The sequence below is a fragment of the Onychostoma macrolepis genome, chromosome 23, assembly GCF_012432095.1.
Source record: "Onychostoma macrolepis isolate SWU-2019 chromosome 23, ASM1243209v1, whole genome shotgun sequence".
Taxonomy (NCBI): Eukaryota; Metazoa; Chordata; class Actinopteri; order Cypriniformes; family Cyprinidae; genus Onychostoma; species Onychostoma macrolepis.
The window spans coordinates 20,216,827-20,235,487 of NC_081177.1; the positions used below are offsets into that span (position 1 = coordinate 20,216,827).

The 18,661-nt window shown below is 35.3% G+C and overlaps 1 protein-coding gene and 1 long non-coding RNA gene across 2 annotated transcripts; both read left to right on the forward strand.

Moving 5' to 3' along the window:
- The first annotated feature begins 293 nt into the window (after positions 1-293).
- LOC131532713 (uncharacterized) lies at positions 294-3,463 on the forward strand. The gene is made up of 3 exons (XR_009268948.1): positions 294-634; positions 2,377-2,499; positions 2,789-3,463. It is a non-coding gene; the product is annotated as an uncharacterized LOC131532713 (long non-coding RNA).
- A 5,275-nt stretch (positions 3,464-8,738) lies between these two features.
- Positions 8,739-17,629, forward strand: pofut1 (protein O-fucosyltransferase 1). The gene is made up of 7 exons (XM_058762272.1): positions 8,739-8,913; positions 9,111-9,232; positions 14,616-14,798; positions 15,056-15,168; positions 15,273-15,465; positions 16,502-16,744; positions 16,828-17,629. The coding sequence occupies exons 1-7, from the start codon at positions 8,775-8,777 to the stop codon at positions 17,020-17,022; spliced, it is 1,188 nt and encodes a 395-aa protein (XP_058618255.1). The 5' UTR covers positions 8,739-8,774; the 3' UTR covers positions 17,023-17,629.
- Positions 17,630-18,661: the final 1,032 nt, after the last annotated feature.

Consider the following 18,661-nt stretch of genomic DNA (forward strand, 5'->3'; position numbering starts at 1 on the left):
TATATATATATTATTGTTTATTAAGAAAACAGAAAATGACAGAAATTGTTTGTGGCAAGTTAAATGAATGGAAACATATGAAAACAGTTTAAACTTTGTACAAAACCTAATTTCTTATTTTAACATGATTATTGAAGTATTTTTTTCTATTTATTGTTTATGTTTTTAGGTTTACAAATGTAAATAATGAATCTAAAAATGAGCATTGGAGTTACTGTTTATTTACAGTGTAATATCTTTTAAAAATTTGAAATCATTTTGAAAGACAAAAGGCCATACACAAGTAAACAAACTTTGGATGATCTTCAAAAACTCTGAAGTGTGATCTGTCAACGCCCTGTTGAGGCTTTCTGTCCTGACATTAAAAGTTTTCATCTATTTATTTTTCATCTATTAAATGTTGTTGCTGGAGATGAGATGTTTGTATTACAATGTCCATCATATTTACAAGTGAAGAACAATATAATAAGCAAGAAAAACAGGCTATAATAAACGCAGATTATTGAGAGGATGTTGATTCTATGGGGAAGGCATGGAGAATCATTATTTCAGATAGAAATCAAGACACATCATGCACAAACATGGTCATTCACAAGCAAACGATCTTTGGATGCTCCTTAAATATTCTGATCAGGTAAGATTTAATTCTCAAACGATTATTTAACAAAAATAGTTTCTCTTTAGATATTTAATCGAGTATTAACATCGAGTAAGATTTTATACTGCTTGAGAATGAAACATTTGTGGTTATATGTCTGAAGCGAATGTTTGATTTAATGAAGGATGAAGAGGGCAGGTCCCACGTGTAGTTTCCGATACTCCCGTTTCACCTTGTGTTTTGGGGGAAGAATCACTTCCAGGGCACACCAGCCCGTTTCCTCACCACCCCAACCCCCTCCGACCAGCGGGTGTGTGTGTGTGTGTGTGTGTGTGTAAGAGAGAGAGAGAGAGAGAGAGTAGGGGGTGGGGGAGCAAGGATCTTCAACAAGCCTCTCGACATGTTCAATGCAAAGGGGCTAAACCTTTCCGAGTTTTTATGTTAAAAAAGAAAAAAGAAAACCCTCCAGGAGCCCTTCTGGCACCTGAGTGAAATTAAATGTATTCACGAAGGTTTCAGGAGTTTTTGTTGTTGTTGTTGTTTTTCTTCTAAAAGTTAATTTATGAGATTTGTTGTGAACATATATATATATATATATATAAAAAATTACGAAAAATGTCTGGATACTGAATGATCATTTGGAGTGATAATATTAGGTAGTTTTGAAACGGAATTGTTGCGGGTTTTGTGAGTTGGAGGGGAAGTTCATGAGAGCGTTTGAAATGAAGAGATGTTTTAACTTAGGAATGTGCATATCTGAATTTAATCATAATAATAATAATAAAAATATTATGCTAAATTTATTTTCAGCCATTCTCTTTTAATACACATTTAGATTTGACTTGCAGCCACTTAGCCTGTATAAAATAATATTAATTACGTTATTTTTTATTTTAAAATAACTGATTTAAATATCTGAAAATATATGCTTTTCTAGCTTATTCTCCAAGAAACATTCGTACATTTACACAGAAAGCGTGGTACTTGTCGAAACGTATCAAACGTTTTCATTAAAAGATTTTCCAAGGCTAACAGTCGGTTGAGAGGAACATGAAAAGCAACAGATATTAGATTTATATATATATATATATATATATATTATTTTTTTAATTCAGTTAAACTAATTTGTATATATAAGTTTAGATGTTACCACATAAAGCACGTTTAGTGAGTTACACAGCATCATTTACAAACAATGCAAATCCATTCCACAGACTTGGAATAGTAATGGTTTGTACACCACATTAAATTTAGACTAAATAGTTTAAATTATATTTTAAAAGACTTATGTGTGCAGACAAGAAAGAAAGATCAAAAGGGAAAGCCCAAATGACTGCACACTATGTGGTAAGAGATGATTAAAGGTTAGGAACTGGGACTTTTATACAATTAAAAAAGACACAGAAAGAACCCCAAATTACTCATTGATCAAATAACAAGTAGATTAACTGTTTTCATCTATTTTTATTTTCCTAAATGTTTAAAGATGTTTTTGATGCATATCTGATACATGTGAAACAATGGCCATCAGATAATTTAAAAGTAAAGTTAACAGCATGAATGTAATTACAGAGCAATAATTACAGCCATTCATTACCCCCAAAAAAAAATATTCTATATTCTGCTGAAGAAACTCTCCATAAATCATAATAAGTGCAATTCATTCAATTAAAAATTATTCAAATTTATTGTGGCCATTTTTCTTTAAAGAATGTGACACTTTGAGGATGAACAGAACAGAGATTGTATTCATTTTATATTGCTTTATGTGTGTTCAGGCAGTAGCAGATTATCTGAAGCATAACTGCTCTGAATCCAGTGGTCAGAGGCGACTTCTCCAAACAGCACACAGAAGGATGTGAAGAGAAGGTCAGGTAAACTTCACACACCGTAAAGTGAAGGTGAGAGGGTGCTGCTGAGTGAGCTAGGGAGCAGCTCGAGTTTATCCAAACAAAAGAATTAAAATCAATAAAAAAATCCCTGCTAAAAGTTTTTTAGTTAACTTTTTAAAACACTTAATAAGAACAATCTTTCAAAGTTTACAGCTGGCATTATTTTACATATTAGAGATGATCTTATCATATACTAATAATGATGCATGTTGCATTCTAAGCCTAAAAAAGCAGCGATTATCAGAAGTGTTTCTCTTCCTCTAAACAACTTCTTAAAATGTTCTTTTTTAAATTTCAGGGAAAGAAGACTGTAGAAAGAACTGGACTCATATGAACTGCACATGTGGATATGCAGCAATGAACATATTATTGTTTATCCGTACACACTCTTAAAAATAAAGGCTCCATAAGGGTGTTTTTACAGTGATGCCGAACCATTTTTGGTTCCCTAAAGAGCCTTTCAGTGAGCAGTTCTGAAATGAACCATTTTGAAGAATATTTAAAAAATCGAAAGAAACCTTTTCCACTACAAAGCACATTTTCTGTATTTAAAAGGTTCCATGGATGTTCCTTTATTTTAAGAGTGCAATTTATGGAGAGATGATTCAGAAAGTTTCTCCAAACAGATGAATTTTCATGTCAGGCATTCTTATTTTTGCCATGAATTCAAAGTTTAATTTAAGGTTCATTGTTGAGATATTACTTAAGGATATTACATGATTGGTCCTATGAAAATGACCTAAACAGCTAATAGGAATAACAAGTAACTCCACTGAAAGTTTTTGAAAATGTTTTGAGGTGAATGCCAACGGCATGACCAAATATTTAGGTGAAATTAAAGCTTGCCTATCAGCATAGTAGTTTGAAAACACAAAATAAATATGCTGAAACCAAATGTAGAACATGACTAACTTGATTGAGTCCAGAAGGATGTCGTTCAAAAATCAAAGAGTTCATTTAATTTGGGAAGTGGCCGCTTTCTCTCGCTCATACACACAGCTTCTGTTAGACATCAGCATCCACACATTCAGTCTCTGAATCCAAAACACACCCATTTAAAAAGAAGCTATCTGAGGAGTCATTATCTGCTTGTTTGTTTATTTATGTTCTTCTCTTTTTTCTTTTTTTTTTCTGGACTTTGCGGCTGGGCTTCATTCAGGTTGATTACAGTGGAGTGGTGGTCTGTCATTAAGATGCTCCAGATTGATTTTAAAGTGCTCTGTGAAACGCCACACACCACACTGCCGGCCCAGTAAAACCTCTCCTCTCTCTCCACCTTAAAAGTGCTTGTAAAAAAACCTATTATGAGGAACAAGGGGAGAGTGAGTTTCAAAGCAAAGTCAACCCTCCGTTCCTGCAGGACCAGCTCCTAATTACTCTGTGATTAACCATGGGACTCACAAAGCCAATATTTGGCTCTTTATACGAATGCCATGATGACAGGAAACGGAATGGGGGAAACGCGCACTAAAAAAAGCCCGACCGAAGTGTTTGAAGGGCATTGGGGAACATCTGTGGCTGTTTATGAGTAAGTAGCCAGTAGTCAAACCTCTAACAGGTTTAGGTGTCATCCTAATTCCTCCTGTTTGGCTTTTGCCTCTCCATGCTAGACCTCTGTTAGTTTGATTTATACAAAATCCAGAACATTTTCTCAAATGATCCTGTCACCTCCTACAAAAGTTAACCAATGCCTTGCAAAAAAAACAAAACAAAACAAAAAAAACAATTTCTATGATAACAATGGCAATTAAGCAGGGGGCGATTTGTACACATCTGGAGTGGATTTCCTCACCAGAACAGTCCCCGGTGCACAAAATCAGCTCTACGGCTGCCTTCTCCCCCCTCTGCGCTGCTGAATTGGGGACTGTATTGGGTTAAGGGGAGCATGTTTTTTTATGTGTTTGGTTAAAAGCAGATGGTTGGTTTATATTAGCTCAGGAAGGCGATAAACAGCTTCGACGCACCATCAAACCACCGATAGAGCGATCGTGTTTTGGTGATGACCATGTTTAGCACACGTTTCATCACTTTCAGACAATGTCATCAGAAGGTGCATCCAAAAAATGCAGGTCCAAAAAGATCAATGAAATAATGTGATACGGTACTATCGTCATGTTGTCATTGCCATGTGATGCATCGCATTAATTTCATTGGCATTCACAACTTCTCTACTGTGGCTTCATAGGATAGTAAAATGTCTGTCAGATGCACACATCAGAATCTTTCTCGAAGTAGTAGGTCACCTGGGTACTTTTCACCTATAATGTTAAATTAATTTTGTGCATTCGGACTTACTATTCTTTGGCTTTCTTTTTCCCATAAGAATATATTTTGTGAATGTTTTTGCCCATACAATGAAAGTCAGTTACACAGTTATTGCATAGACAAAAAACATAAACACGGAACACAAAAGTCATATGGTTTGGTAAGTAAATAATGACAGAATTTTATTTGTTGGGTGAACTATCCCTTTAAGATGTCACTGTGGGTTTCTAAATCTGCATAAAGTAAAATAAAATAAAATAAAATTTTAAGATTTTATTCATTTTATATTGCAGGAAACCATTTTTTTTCTTTTTTTCTTTTTTTTTTTTTTTTTTAGAAACAAAGTTCATGCAGCAACAAATTATATTTTTTTACTCATGATTTTATTTTATTTTTCATTGATTTATTTTGGTAGGAAATGAAAAACAGTAGGCTAAAAAGGCATGACACTCCACCAGTCAAAGCTTTTCACTGCTTTCAGTTATTTTTGGGTAAACTATAACTTTTAGATGTTACTGTGGACGTCGAAAAGACAAATAAATTAAAATAATCAAACAAAATAAAGTTTATACGACCAGATCAACCTGACTACATTAGGTTGCTCCAGTTCATTTAAGGGTTAGATAGACATTGCTGCAGGTTATCACTTTTTACATTACTATTTTTTTGTTCCCTTGTTAGAAATGTATCAGTGTCATAATTGTACATTTTAAATGGCTCTGAAATAAAGGCCAGAAAGTGAGAGGAACGTGTGTAGGAAGGTAGGTTAGCCTGAGCCCTAAGGTAACAGCAACAACCTGCTGTATCACCCGTCAGGCCGTCATTGCTGTGGCTCTGTTCAGCACTGATAAGAGACTTGGGTGGACCTAGCAGAGCTGTGCACATGCATCACACACTCCTTCTTATTAATCTTCAGAAACAGATAACATGACGTCCGTAAGATGATTCTGATCCTGTCCTCCACGAAGTGTTTGATGCACCATATGTTTTATCCCTTGCGGTTTCAAAGCCACTAATACGTCTTTGAGTGTGAAATTACGTACAGGAAGGGATGAGCGCTGTTCTTTTACATTGACATTTAGAGGAAACATTTGTTCTCTCTTGAGTTGCTGTTCCCCTCTCTCATCATAAGTGCAGACTTTGCTCGAGCACACAATGAGAATGAGAAGCGATTGTTTTAACCTCTATCTCATGGCCTTTGAAGATGTGATTCGCTTCCTCACCTGAAGGAAGTTTCAGAACTCTGCACAGTTAGAAAGCGAGAGCAACCCAGTCTCGCTCCGCTTTGTTATCATTGCAGTCATCTCTAACAATGAAAAACACTGTCTGCTGTGTGCACATGTGAACATTTCAATGGAGGGGGATGGGCCAGGTCATTAGAGAGCAGGGATAAAGGGAGGGCAGTAGACACAGGAAACAGAGAAACATGTTGACAGAGTGCAAGAGGAAATGTTGAGAGATATGACGAGAGAACAGAGTTATATATGAGAGGTACGAGACCCTGTGGTCTTAACGGCTTGCCCACCGAAACCTACTGGACATCCGGCGATAGCAATCTATTGACCAGACACTTTTCGGTTGGACGTTATCAAATTTCCTGCAGAAGTCACTCCTGCTTGACCATGTTGCGTCAGTGATAACTTGATTGGCCATTACCACTCAGTGAACTTATAGGTACCTGGTGCATCATGTTACTGTGTTTTGTGATACTCACAATAGTGTGTCAGATTTACAAGTATATTGATACAATGGTGATACTACATGTACATACCCACTCAAATTAATCACTACATGCCAGGGCCATTTTTAGCCATGTGGAGTGCGTGTGTGAATTCCCATGGAGGGGGATGGATAACCATATTGCACACACATGTTGCTTTTAATGATGGGTTTTGATAAAAGAGCTTTGGATTGGGCATAAACTCTTTTTCATTTATGGTATATCAATTTATCATCATTGAATATCACCAGCACTCAACAGTTGAGCTACATTGGCGGAAATGTGCCTTTAGTTGTGTGTCAGAGAATTTCTTCAGAAAATAAAAGAGATGTATGAGAAAGATTAACCAGAGTAAGTCATACCCTTGCGATAAACAAGTACACTTTAGCATACTTAAAAAAAAAAATGTAAATAATATAATTTAAAAGAATATACTTAAGTGCAAACGTAATGCAATGGTTTCAAACACTTAATAGCATCATGTATTGATATATTTACAATAAATAAAATGTGTTTTAGTTTAAATGTATGTTGAATACATTTGGTTGAACTTTAAAGTGATTAAGTACATCTTTACATGTAATTACATCTGTTGTCTTTAAAATATGCTTGAAATGTATGTATGATACTTTAATGTAATTTCTATTGAAACATGTATTTAAATATATTGTAACATTTGTAATGATGAAGTTGCTATTTAGTACAGTTAAAATATATGAACTTTAAGTGTATAAGAGAAAATAACAAATGACGTAAGTACTTTATATATGCTTTAGTATGTTAGTCAACACATTAAAAATACGTGAACTTCTTTAAAGCATGACAAGATTGTTAAAACATAATGATTTAAAATGTTCTTTAAAGTAAAACCTAATGTGACATTATGAAATAATTGAAATAATCTTAAGTGTGTTAAGAAACGTAGTCATGAAAGTGTACACTCTTACAAGCTTTTATTTCATTAATATATTATCTGCAGTTTTTTTTTTTTTATGTACTTTTACGATTTAAAGTACACTACAAGTGCACATTTAATACAATTAAGCACACTTCATTTCTCCAAATATGTCCAGGTCCATAAACATAAAACCTCTCTAATGTTTAAATTATGAACATATACACTTTAACACGTTGTTCTTACTCTAGATGAGAAAATGAACTGAGATTCCAACGTTTTTTGACACTGTTTGTGCTACATGTGAAATTGTCCATGGGGGAGAAGTGTATGTTTATTCTTTTGTATTTGTAAGTTTATTCTCTTTAAATTGATATGTATTGAGATGCATAGCAGCAGTGAGGGCTTTATGTTCTAGTTCAAACTACAACATTCAACATGTGACATCCATTCAGTGCAATCAATGGCTCACACATGAGTCACTTTTGAGTAAATAACAAATTCTTCTGACAGAAATTAATCAGTTTCTTCTGCAAAGTTATTAAAAGTGTTTGTTGCTCATCTAAGCAACTCAACACAGTCTGAGTTGATCTTAGAGTTGAACAAAAGAACTGACAATACATATCAAACAAAGCAAAAGAAAAGAACAATAGAGACACAGGACAAGTTTTTGTCTTTTTCACTTTAGGTTATAATCACGAAGACGTGCAATTAAGAAAATGGACAATATAAGGTTATTTGAAATGGTGTCTGCACCATTTAAGTGCTGAAACAAAGCTGGTCGAATCAAGTCAGGTCATGCAAAGCATATGTGTTACTGAAACAGACTCTTGAATAAAATTTTAAAAACAAAAACACATATACAAATCAACAGAAAACCTTTGGGAAGAAGTTTTGTGTAAACAAGAAAATTTCTATGTATATATATTTTTAATTTTCATATATTTTAGCATTTTATTTTATGCTTAAACTACATTTATATGTCGGTAAATCTGTGAATAGGTGCCATTTAGCTTAAATGTGGGTGATTTAAAGGCTACCAGTTGTTCATTTATACTGTTCATTTTCAATACAATTTACACGATATGATTCCATCTCTGTATATCTGCACGTTAAACTTTGTTTTTCACAAATGTAAGTGCTGAGACCATTAGATTTGTACATATTTTCAACTTGGTAAATATTTCTAGTTTACCAGAAATATACATACACACACACACACACACACACACACACACATATATATATATATATATATATATATATATATATATATATATATATATATATATATATATATTTAAAACGTTTTCAAACTTTTAAGACTCTTGTGGCAAAACTCACCAGGACGTAAAGGGTTAACGTTCTCTTCGCAGTGCATTGTGGGATAGCGAATGATCAGCGATGGCGGCCAGACCAAAGCATCTGAAACTTTTCATTGTAACTTATTTGCATGTAACATTCCTTGCTTTGCACATATTTATCGACGCTGCAGACGTGACTTGGGATGAAAACGGATACATTCTGTACTGTCCGTGCATGGGTAATGAAAGCATGATGCCTCTGAGACATTTACAGCTCACACACACACACACACACACACACACACACACACAGTCTTCATTGCCAGTCAAATGAAGCCTGTAGACCCAAAGCGAGGACTGTAGAGTTAAAAAGCGCCTGTATTGTCTGAGTTGTGTTGGAGTAATAAACACGTTTCTCCTGTATGTTCTTCTTTAGGTCGGTTTGGAAACCAAGTGGATCATTTTCTTGGATCACTGGCTTTTGCTAAAATGCTGAACCGAACACTCGCGGTTCCGCCGTGGATTGTTTACCGCCATCACTCCCCACCTTTTCAAAATGTAAACACAACACCTGTCGCTCATGTCACATTATGCCCTGTACAGGAAATAGAACTTAAGCTGATAGTGTTGTGCCTGGTTTATAGCTGGCCCAAACCAGAGTTATTTTAGTATTATTCATATACTATTCTAGTCTATATTAATAATTTGAATTGTTTTACTTTTATTTTGTTTTCATTTTAGTTTACCAGTTAATATTTTTGTTACTTGCTTTTATTATTTTAATATTTTTTGATAAATAATATTTCTGTTTGGCTTTATTTTTAATTTGCTCATAGTAATTTTAATACTTAAACATGTTTTATTTCAGTTAGTTGAAAAGGCAGCATTTCTCATTTTCATTTTATTTACCCAAGTTTTTCCATATGCTAATCATGTTTTATTTAATTTCAGCTTTATTTCAATCGTCAAAAATGATTTGTAATAATTATAGTTAAGAATAACAACACTGGGCAAAGTTGGTCATTAGCTGGTCCTAACCAGTGTTACTTAAGTATTATATGTACTATTATAGTATTTCTTATTGTTTTGAATTAGCTTTTATTTTATATTATATTATTAAATTTACATTTTAATTTTAGTTTGTTTTAGTCATTTTATGTGCTTTTGTCATATATATATATATATATATATATATATATATATATATATATACACACAGTGGGGGAAAAAAATATTTGATCCCCTGCTGATTTTGTACGTTTGCCCACTGACAAAGAAATGATCAGTCTATAATTTTAATGGTAGGTTTATTTGAACAGTGAGAGACAGAATAACAACAACAAAAATCCAGAAAAAACCATTTCAAAAAAGTTATAAATTGATTTGCATTTTAATAATGAGTCAAATAAGTATTTGACCCCTTCGCAAAACATGACTTAGTACTTGGTGGCAAAACCATTGTTGGCAATCACAGAGGTCAGACGTTTCTTGTAATTGGCCACCAGGTTTGCACACACACGTTTGGCAACGCGAACCTCCACAGATTTTCTATGGGGTTAAGGTCTGGAGACTGGCTAGGCCACTCCAGGACTTTAATGTGCTTCTTCTTGAGCCACTCCTTTGTTGCCTTGGCCGTGTGTTTTGGGTCATTGTCATGCTGGAATATCCATTCACGACCCATTTTCAATGCCCTGGCCCTGAGGGTACATGGCCCCGTCCATCGTCCCTTTGATGCGGTGCAGTTGTCCCCTTAACAGAAAAACACCCCCAAAGCATAATGTTTCCACCTCCATGTTTGACGGTGGGGATGGTGTTCTTCGGGTCATAGGCAGCATTCCTCCTCCTCCAAACACAATGAGTTGAGTTTAGGGCTGTGCCATATGACGATATATATCGGATGGACGAAATAAAGTCTATCGTTTCATATTATGTTCTATCGTGTATTTCGTGGTGTCGCAAAATACATTGTTTACGGTAATATTTTTTAAAGGGGTGGTTTACTGCGATTTCACTTTTTTCATTTTAAATAGTGTGTAATGTTGCTGTTGGTGCATGAACAGTATCTGCAAAGTTGCTGCGCTGAAAGTTCAACGTAAGAGGAGATATCGTCTTTTAAAAATCAGGAAGTTTAATGCCAACAAAAACGACTCATATGGGACTACAACGAGATACTTCCCGGGTTGCATACGTAAAAAACCCATAAATTTGCATCAACCCCTCCCTCCAGAACATGCCAAAGAGGGGGCAAGGCCATGTTCTGCGGCTTTGTCGAAGAGGAAGAGTTATAGTGGAGAGTTGTAGTCATGCCGTCGAAACGGTGTTATTTTCACCCAGCAGTCAGGTCTGTGTTCGGGCTTCCTACAGACGCTGTAGTTCGTCAACAATGGTTAAAATTTATGTTTGATTATGTTCCTGACAATTACAATCCTAATTTAGCTCTCTGTGCTGCACATTTTACGGAAGACAGCTTCCAGAATCTACACGAGTTCAATGCCGGATTCACACAGAAACTATTACTAAAACATGGAGCAGTTCCAACTTTAAATCCAGAGGCAGCAGTTGTTGGGCCACAACCTGTAAGTAAGATTTCATAATTTTAAATGTATTTGCATGTATAATTTCAGACGTAATGTTTTAGTTTTATCAAGGACGTAAATAAATGCCAACGCTGGCTTTAGTAGCCAGTTAGTTAAATGCTATTTCGTGTGTCTATGACAAACGCGTACAAACATTTTGGACGCGAATTTGTAATTATGAACTAATTTTGTAAATGTATTTTCCATGTATACTTTATGACGTAATTTTTCGATTTGATCAAGAACGTAAACACAAGCCAACGCTGTTTGGTTATAGTAGCCAGTTAGTTCGATGCTATTTTGTGTGTATAAGACAAATGTGTACGAACTTCAAAAAATGAAATGTAATCACAACAGCAAACTTCATTCAGAAACGCTTTGTAAGAGCCGTGCTTGCCGAAGTTCTGCTGGACTCTCTTCATTACCGCTTTCTGGGTCTGATTCTGGCTCAAACTGATACGGCAATATTGACACCATTATTTACATTTGACCGGAGCACATGCAACTGTCACCCGTGAAGGTAATGGGCGTGACGCTTCCGGACAATGTGCAGTACGCAGTTTAGCCAATCACAACACACCGGCCCAACTAACCAATCTGAGCCCATCGCCCGTTTCTGAGGGAGTGGTTTCAGAGAATCAGGACGTCAACCGGTCGTTCAAATGACAGAGGAGAAAGCTGCTTACAATAAAGGTGAAATATATGAAAAATAAGGTGTTTTTTAACAAACGAAACATGAAGACATGTTATATTGCACCCCATAAACACAATCAAGTAAAGAAAAAAAAAGCAGTAAACCACCCCTTTAATCATTTGGATGAGTGCGATCTTTACACGCCACCCACGGGGCCTGAAGGGGAGACGGAACCAGGTGGAGAACGACCAGAACAAAACGAGGAGCTCGTTCCTAAACGAGGGACTACATCTGTAGCATAGGCACGCGTTTTTAAGCACTGCAGTTTTAAAACAACCGATTTTAAGCGGTTGAAACACAAACAGAGCTATATGCGTGCGCTGTCTCCGTTTCTATGTGAGAGGACCTCGCTTTTTTTTTTTGCCGCTTTATTGACTTTGAACGATTACATAAACACACTTATATGCCTCAGAATCCCCGTCTTGGCAAGTATCCTCATAAAGACAGCAATTTAGGTCTTAAGAGAGAGGAAACAGCTAAAAGAGAAAACGCATATGTAACAGTATATTGGATCCAGACTTTGGTCTTAAAGGGGAAGCTGTCCAATATTCTTTCTGTCTGCCATTCATATTAATCATAGCACATTGCTAGAAAATCTCTCACTGCTCTTGACTAAATCACTTTTGTAACTTTAATAAGAAGAAATAATAATAAAAAATAATGATATATATATATATATATATATATATATATATGATTCTATACACGTGTTAATTATATCTATCATAGATAGATAGATATAATTAACACAGTGAAGACTAATTTACACAATGTATGTAGCATTTCTTACTTATTGTAGTTTTTTGTCCTATTGCTTACAATTAGTTTCTTATACTTATTTCATCACTGACTTTATTTATTTTCAGTGAGGTTGAGGTTTTTTTTGTCTAATTTTAGGCTTGTATTAGTTTGATATTGACATTGGTGACAAGGATTATGAAAATTCTATGGTATCAAAGATTTTAATATCATAACCTTTTTAAAAGAAAAAAAATTACTATATCGTGATATATATCGTTATCGTGATATAAAATGAGTCATATCGTGATATAAGATTTTGGTCATATCGCCCACCCCTAGTTGAGTTGATGCCAAAGAGCTGGATTTTGGTCTCATTTGACCACAACACTTTCACCCAGTTCTCCTCTGAATCATTGGCAAACTTCAGATGGGCTGTACATGTGCTTTCTTGAGCAGGGGGACCTTGCGGGCGCTGCAGGATTGCAGTCCTTCACGGCGTAGTGTGTTACCAATTGCTTTCTTGGTGACTATGGTCCCAGCTGCCTTGAGATCACTGACAAGATCCTCCCGTGTAGTTCTGGGCTGATTCCTCACTGTTCTCATGATCATTGAAACTCCACGAGGTGAGATCTTGCATGGAGCCCCAGTCCGAGGAAGATTGACAGTTATTTTGTGTTTCTTCCATTTGTGAATAATCGCACCAACTGTTGTCACCTTCTCACCAAGCTGCTTGGCGATGGTCTTGTAGCCCATTCCAGCCTTGTGCAGGTCTACGATCTTGTCCCTGACATCCTTGGACAGCTCTTTGGTCTTGGCCATGGTGGAGAGTTTGGAATCAATCTGATTGATTGATTGCTTCTGTGGACAGGTGTCTTTTATACAGGTAACAAGCTGAGATTAGGAGCATTTCCTTTAAGAGACTGCACCTAATCTCAGCTCCTCACCTGAATAAAAGACACCTGGGAGCCAGAAATCTTGCTGATTGATAGGGGATCAAATACTTATTTGACTCATTAAAATGCAAATCAATTTATAACTTTTTTGAAATGCGTTTTTCTGGATTTTTTTGTTATTCTGTCTCTCACTGTTCAAATAAACCTACCATTAAAATTATAGACTGATCATTTCTTTGTCAGTGGACAAACGTACAAAATCAGCAGGGCATCAAATAAACTTTTTCTCCACTGTGTGTGTGTGTGTGTGTGTGTGTGTGTGTATATACAGACACACACATTTGTTTTTGTGAAAAGTGGGGACATCCCATAGGCGTAATGGTTTTTATATTGTACAAACTGTATTTCCTATTGCCCTACACCAACCCTACACCTAAACCTACCCCTTACAGGAAACTTTGTGCATTTTTACTTTCTCAAAAAAAAAAAAAAATAATTCTGTATAAGTTAACAATAATAATTTAATAATAACGTTTTGAAAAATGGAGACATGGGGTAATGTCCTCATAAGTCACCTTCTCCTTGTAATACCTATGTCATACCCATGTCATTATACAAATTTATGTCCTCATTTGTCACAAAAAAATATACACTAACTTTAAAGCTAAGCACTTTCTGCTTAGCTTTAAAGTTATTTTAGTTAGTGGCCAAGGCAAGTTTTCAATTTTTTTTTTTTCTGTAATTTTAGGTGCATCTAATATTTATATTTGATCTAGTAACAGTTTTTAATAGTTTTTTAAGAATTGTTTTTTTAATAGCAACACTGGTTCAAACTGATCATCGGCTGGTTAATGTTGGTCATTAGATAGTCCAAACTTCTCCTAAGTTGTTCCAAGCTGGAAAACCATCAGCTACCAGCTAGTTTTGAAATATAGTGGCTGATCAAACATCTAATGACTAGCTGTCACACTAGTAGATCAATAGGAGAAAGCACAATAAATTGATAAGGTATATGCTTCTGTGTTTCTCTGTAACAGGTGCATGTTCCCTACAGTGAGTATTTCCAGTTGGAGCCAGTGAAGCAGTACCACCGTGTGGTGAGTCTAGAGGACTTCATGGAGCACTTGGCTCCTAAGCACTGGCCCCCCGGTCAGAGAGTGGCCTACTGCTTCGAGTCTGCAGCTCACAGGAGCATAGACAAAAAGAGCTGTCCGATGAAGGTAATATGGCTGTTTGTTCTTTAAGGTGTGCTTCATTTCTGTCTTTTTGCCAGACCTTCACAATCCGAAATTCTCTATATAGCTGCACATCAAACATTTTTTTTTTTTTATGATCTATTATGCGGCATGCTATGGAAACACTGCCATCTATTGGACTTCTAGCAGATCTGCATTTTGTTTTATTTCATGAAAGCAACATGCATTCCTAAATATTCATAACAGTGCACTTGTAATGTAGCCTGTCGATTCTGATGCAGGACGGAAACCCATTCGGTCCATTTTGGGATCATATTGGAGTCAGCTTTGATCGCTCTGTTCTTTTCGGAGGACTGTCATTCAACTCCTACTACCAGCCACACTGGATAAAAAGGTATGTTTGAGCTGAAACGCTCACATGAATATAAACTATTGCACTCAGACTCCCTCTACCCTACTTTTCTCACTCTCAAACTCTGTGTTTCTCCATTTCTTCAGGTTTCCCCCTAAAGAGCATCCAGTTCTCGCTCTTCCTGGAGCCCCAGCGCAGTTCCCCATTCTAGAGGAGCACATTGGACTGCAGGAGTATGTGGTGTGGTCTGAAAAAATGGTACAGGAAGGAGAAGACCACATCAGAAGCCTGCTAAACAGACCCTACGTGGGAATTCATCTGAGAATTGGCTCGGATTGGGTGAGCTTTGTGTGTTCTGATGTGAATGGACGGTTTCCCATATTTCAGATCCAAATGGAACTTTTTTTTTTTTTATCTGAAGTGCACTTACAAAATCGTATAATGCCATTGAACATTAATTTTTGAATGAAATTAATACTTACACATTTATGTATTTAGGAGACACTTTTATCCAAATTGTAATTTATTAATTAACAGTGCATTAATTTGAACAATTTTATAATGTTACAAAATATTTATTTCAAATAAATGCTGTTGTTTTGAATTTTGAAAGCTGGAAATAGTGAATAAGTAAATTACATTTAAATTTTTATATGTTAAAATATTTCACAATATCTTTACTGTGATTTTCAAATAAATGGAGGTTTATGGAAAAGGAGACTTATGAAAAGATTTTATAAGAAAAATCATAAAAGAAAATCACACCAAATCTTTGAATAGAAGTATATATGTGACCCTGGACCACAAAACCAGTCATAAGGGTCAATTTTAAAAAAATTGTGATTTATACATAATCTGAAAGCCGAATAAATAAGCTTTCCATTGATGTATGGTTTGTCAGGATAGGACAGTATTTGTCTGAGATGCAACTATTTGAAAATCTGGAATCTGAGGGTGCAAAAAAAATCTAAATGTTGAGAAAATCACCTTGAAAGTTGTCCAGATGAAGTTCTTAGCATTGCATATTTAAGTTTTGATATATTTACAGTAGGAAACATATCATATATATATATATATATATATATATATATATATATATATATATACAGTATCTTATCTTTATTATTGCCTTAAAATAGTCTTAGTTACTGACATGGCATAAAAACAAAGATATAAATAAATAGATCCAACTGGATATATATACGGAATAAATTCCAGTAAATGATGTGGTCTCATAACATTTGTTATATCTGAATTATTGTGGACAGTTTTTTTGGATTTCTGAAGTACCAATACAAAATGCAGCATTTTAGGCCTCAACTGGATGGTACACGTCATCCTTCTAACTATTTTTTTTTTTTACTATTACACACAGCAAAATGCCTGCAAGCTTCTGAAGTCAGGTGATACCGGTCCTCACTTCATGGCATCTCCACAGTGTGTGGGATATGACCGCCAAACTGCCCTGCCGCTGACCATGACCATGTGTTTACCGGATCTCTCTGAGATCCGCCGTGCGGTGAAGCTCTGGGTGAAGAACACCAGCGCTCAGTCCGTTTACATAGCCACCGACTCTGAATCACACACCGCAGAGATTCAGAAACTCTTCAAGGGCAAGGTGAGGATTAACATTTGAACATTACAGATGTGTGGACTTGATTTAGTGAACAGAAAATAAAGCTGATGATGCATTTTGTGCAGGTGAAGGTCGTGAGCTTGCAGCCGGACACTGCTCAGATTGACCTGTATATCCTCGGTCAGGCCGATCACTTCATCGGCAACTGTGTTTCGTCCTTCTCAGCCTTTGTTAAAAGGGAGAGAGATGTTCACGGGAGACCCTCGTCATTCTTTGGGATGGACTACCTAGGAAAAAGGAAAGGAAAAGAGGAACTCTAATGAAATGAAGATGTTACGTTTTTGTAACTGAAAGCTGGTTGAAGTTTTGCATGTTTCAGGTGTCTGGTGAGATTTTGAACAAGAACATTTTGATTTGATTTTGAGAACAAGAGATATAGTTCCTTAATAATTTCTCTGGATGCTGCATTTCTCCCATGTTGCACTACTACATTTACTGTGAGCAATCATTATATCATTGATATTTATGTACTGGAACGTCTGTATTGACTGGCTCATTTGCATTTTTTGAGGATGTAAAAACTGCCCCCTGTGAGGGTTGAGTAATTATACTAGAGATACAAGTCAGTGTTAGTGGTTGGAAATTGCACTTTTTATAGCTGAAGGCCATTTAAGACTTCCAGGGGCATCCAGATGTGCAGTGCTCTAGTGATTGCTGAAAATGAACATGTGTCTCTGTATGAAAAGAATGTATGTCACAGACTTTCCGATGTCTTAGTAATGCAAGGTGACATTGTTTTTGAAAGTCAGCGTGAAACCAAATTGCAGAAATGTTTTAGAAATGTTTTAAGATGTACTTGTTAGTAATTTTGTACAACTTTAAATGACATTCCTCGAGTTAGTTTACCATTAAAAATATAACAAGGAGTATTTTGTGTGTATGTTTTTATGTTTGTTCTTTGGTTTTATTATCTATTTAAAAAGGCTTTCTTTTGAAATTTAAACCAAAGGAGTATATATGTGACCCTGGACCACAAAACCAGTCTTAAGTCGCTGGGGTATATTTGTAGCAATAGCCAAAAATACATTGTATGGGTCAAAATTATCCATTTTTATTTTATGCCACAAATCATTAGGATATTAAGTAAAGATTATGTTCCATGAAGATATTTTGTAAATTTCTTACCGTAAATGTATCTCAACTTAATTTTTGATTAGTAATATGCATTGCTAAGAATTCATTTGGACAAATTTAAAGGCGACTTTCTCAATATTTGGATTTTTTTTTTTGCACCCTCAGATTCCAGATTTTCAAATAGTTGTATCTCGGCCAAATATTGTCCAATCCTAACAAACCATACATCAATGGAAAGCTTATTTATTCAGCTTTCAGATAATGTATAAATTACACTTAAGACTGGTTTTGTCGTCCAGGGTCACATATGCATTTACAATCTTTGCAAAAAAAAAAAAAAGCAATGAATTAAATAACAAAAATTTAAATGCAATGGTTACTGCACTACAATTGAAAAGTTTGGAGTGGCTATGATTTTTTAAATGAATTTGAAAGAAGTCTCTTATGCTCATCCAGGCTATTTGATATAACTACAGTAAAAACAGTAATATTGTGAAATGTTATTACAATTTAAAATAACTAATTTCAATGTTAATTTATTTTAAAATGTAATCTATTCCTGTGATGCAAAGCTGAATTTGAACTTCACATGATCCTTCAGAAATCATTCTAATATGCTGATTTTCTGCTCAAGAAACATTTCTCATTATCAGGGTTGAAGCAGTTAGCTTAATATGCTTAAAAACTGCTTAAAATGGCATTCTTTTATATATATATATATAAATAGAATTTTAAACATTTTGTAAGCTAATAAATGCCTTTACTATTACCTTTGATAAATGTAAAACATCCCAGCTAGTAGAAGTATTAATGGGATCGATCCAT

Excerpts from the sequence above, each read along its gene's own strand:
- pofut1 (XM_058762272.1), top strand. The coding sequence starts at position 8,775 with ATGGCGGCCAGACCAAAGCATCTGAAACTTTTCATTGTAACTTATTTG. Across the intron at positions 8,914-9,110 it reads TCTGTACTGTCCGTGCATGG|GTCGGTTTGGAAACCAAGTG; the intron begins GTAATGAAAGCA and ends GTTCTTCTTTAG. Across the intron at positions 15,466-16,501 it reads TGAGAATTGGCTCGGATTGG|CAAAATGCCTGCAAGCTTCT; the intron begins GTGAGCTTTGTG and ends TATTACACACAG.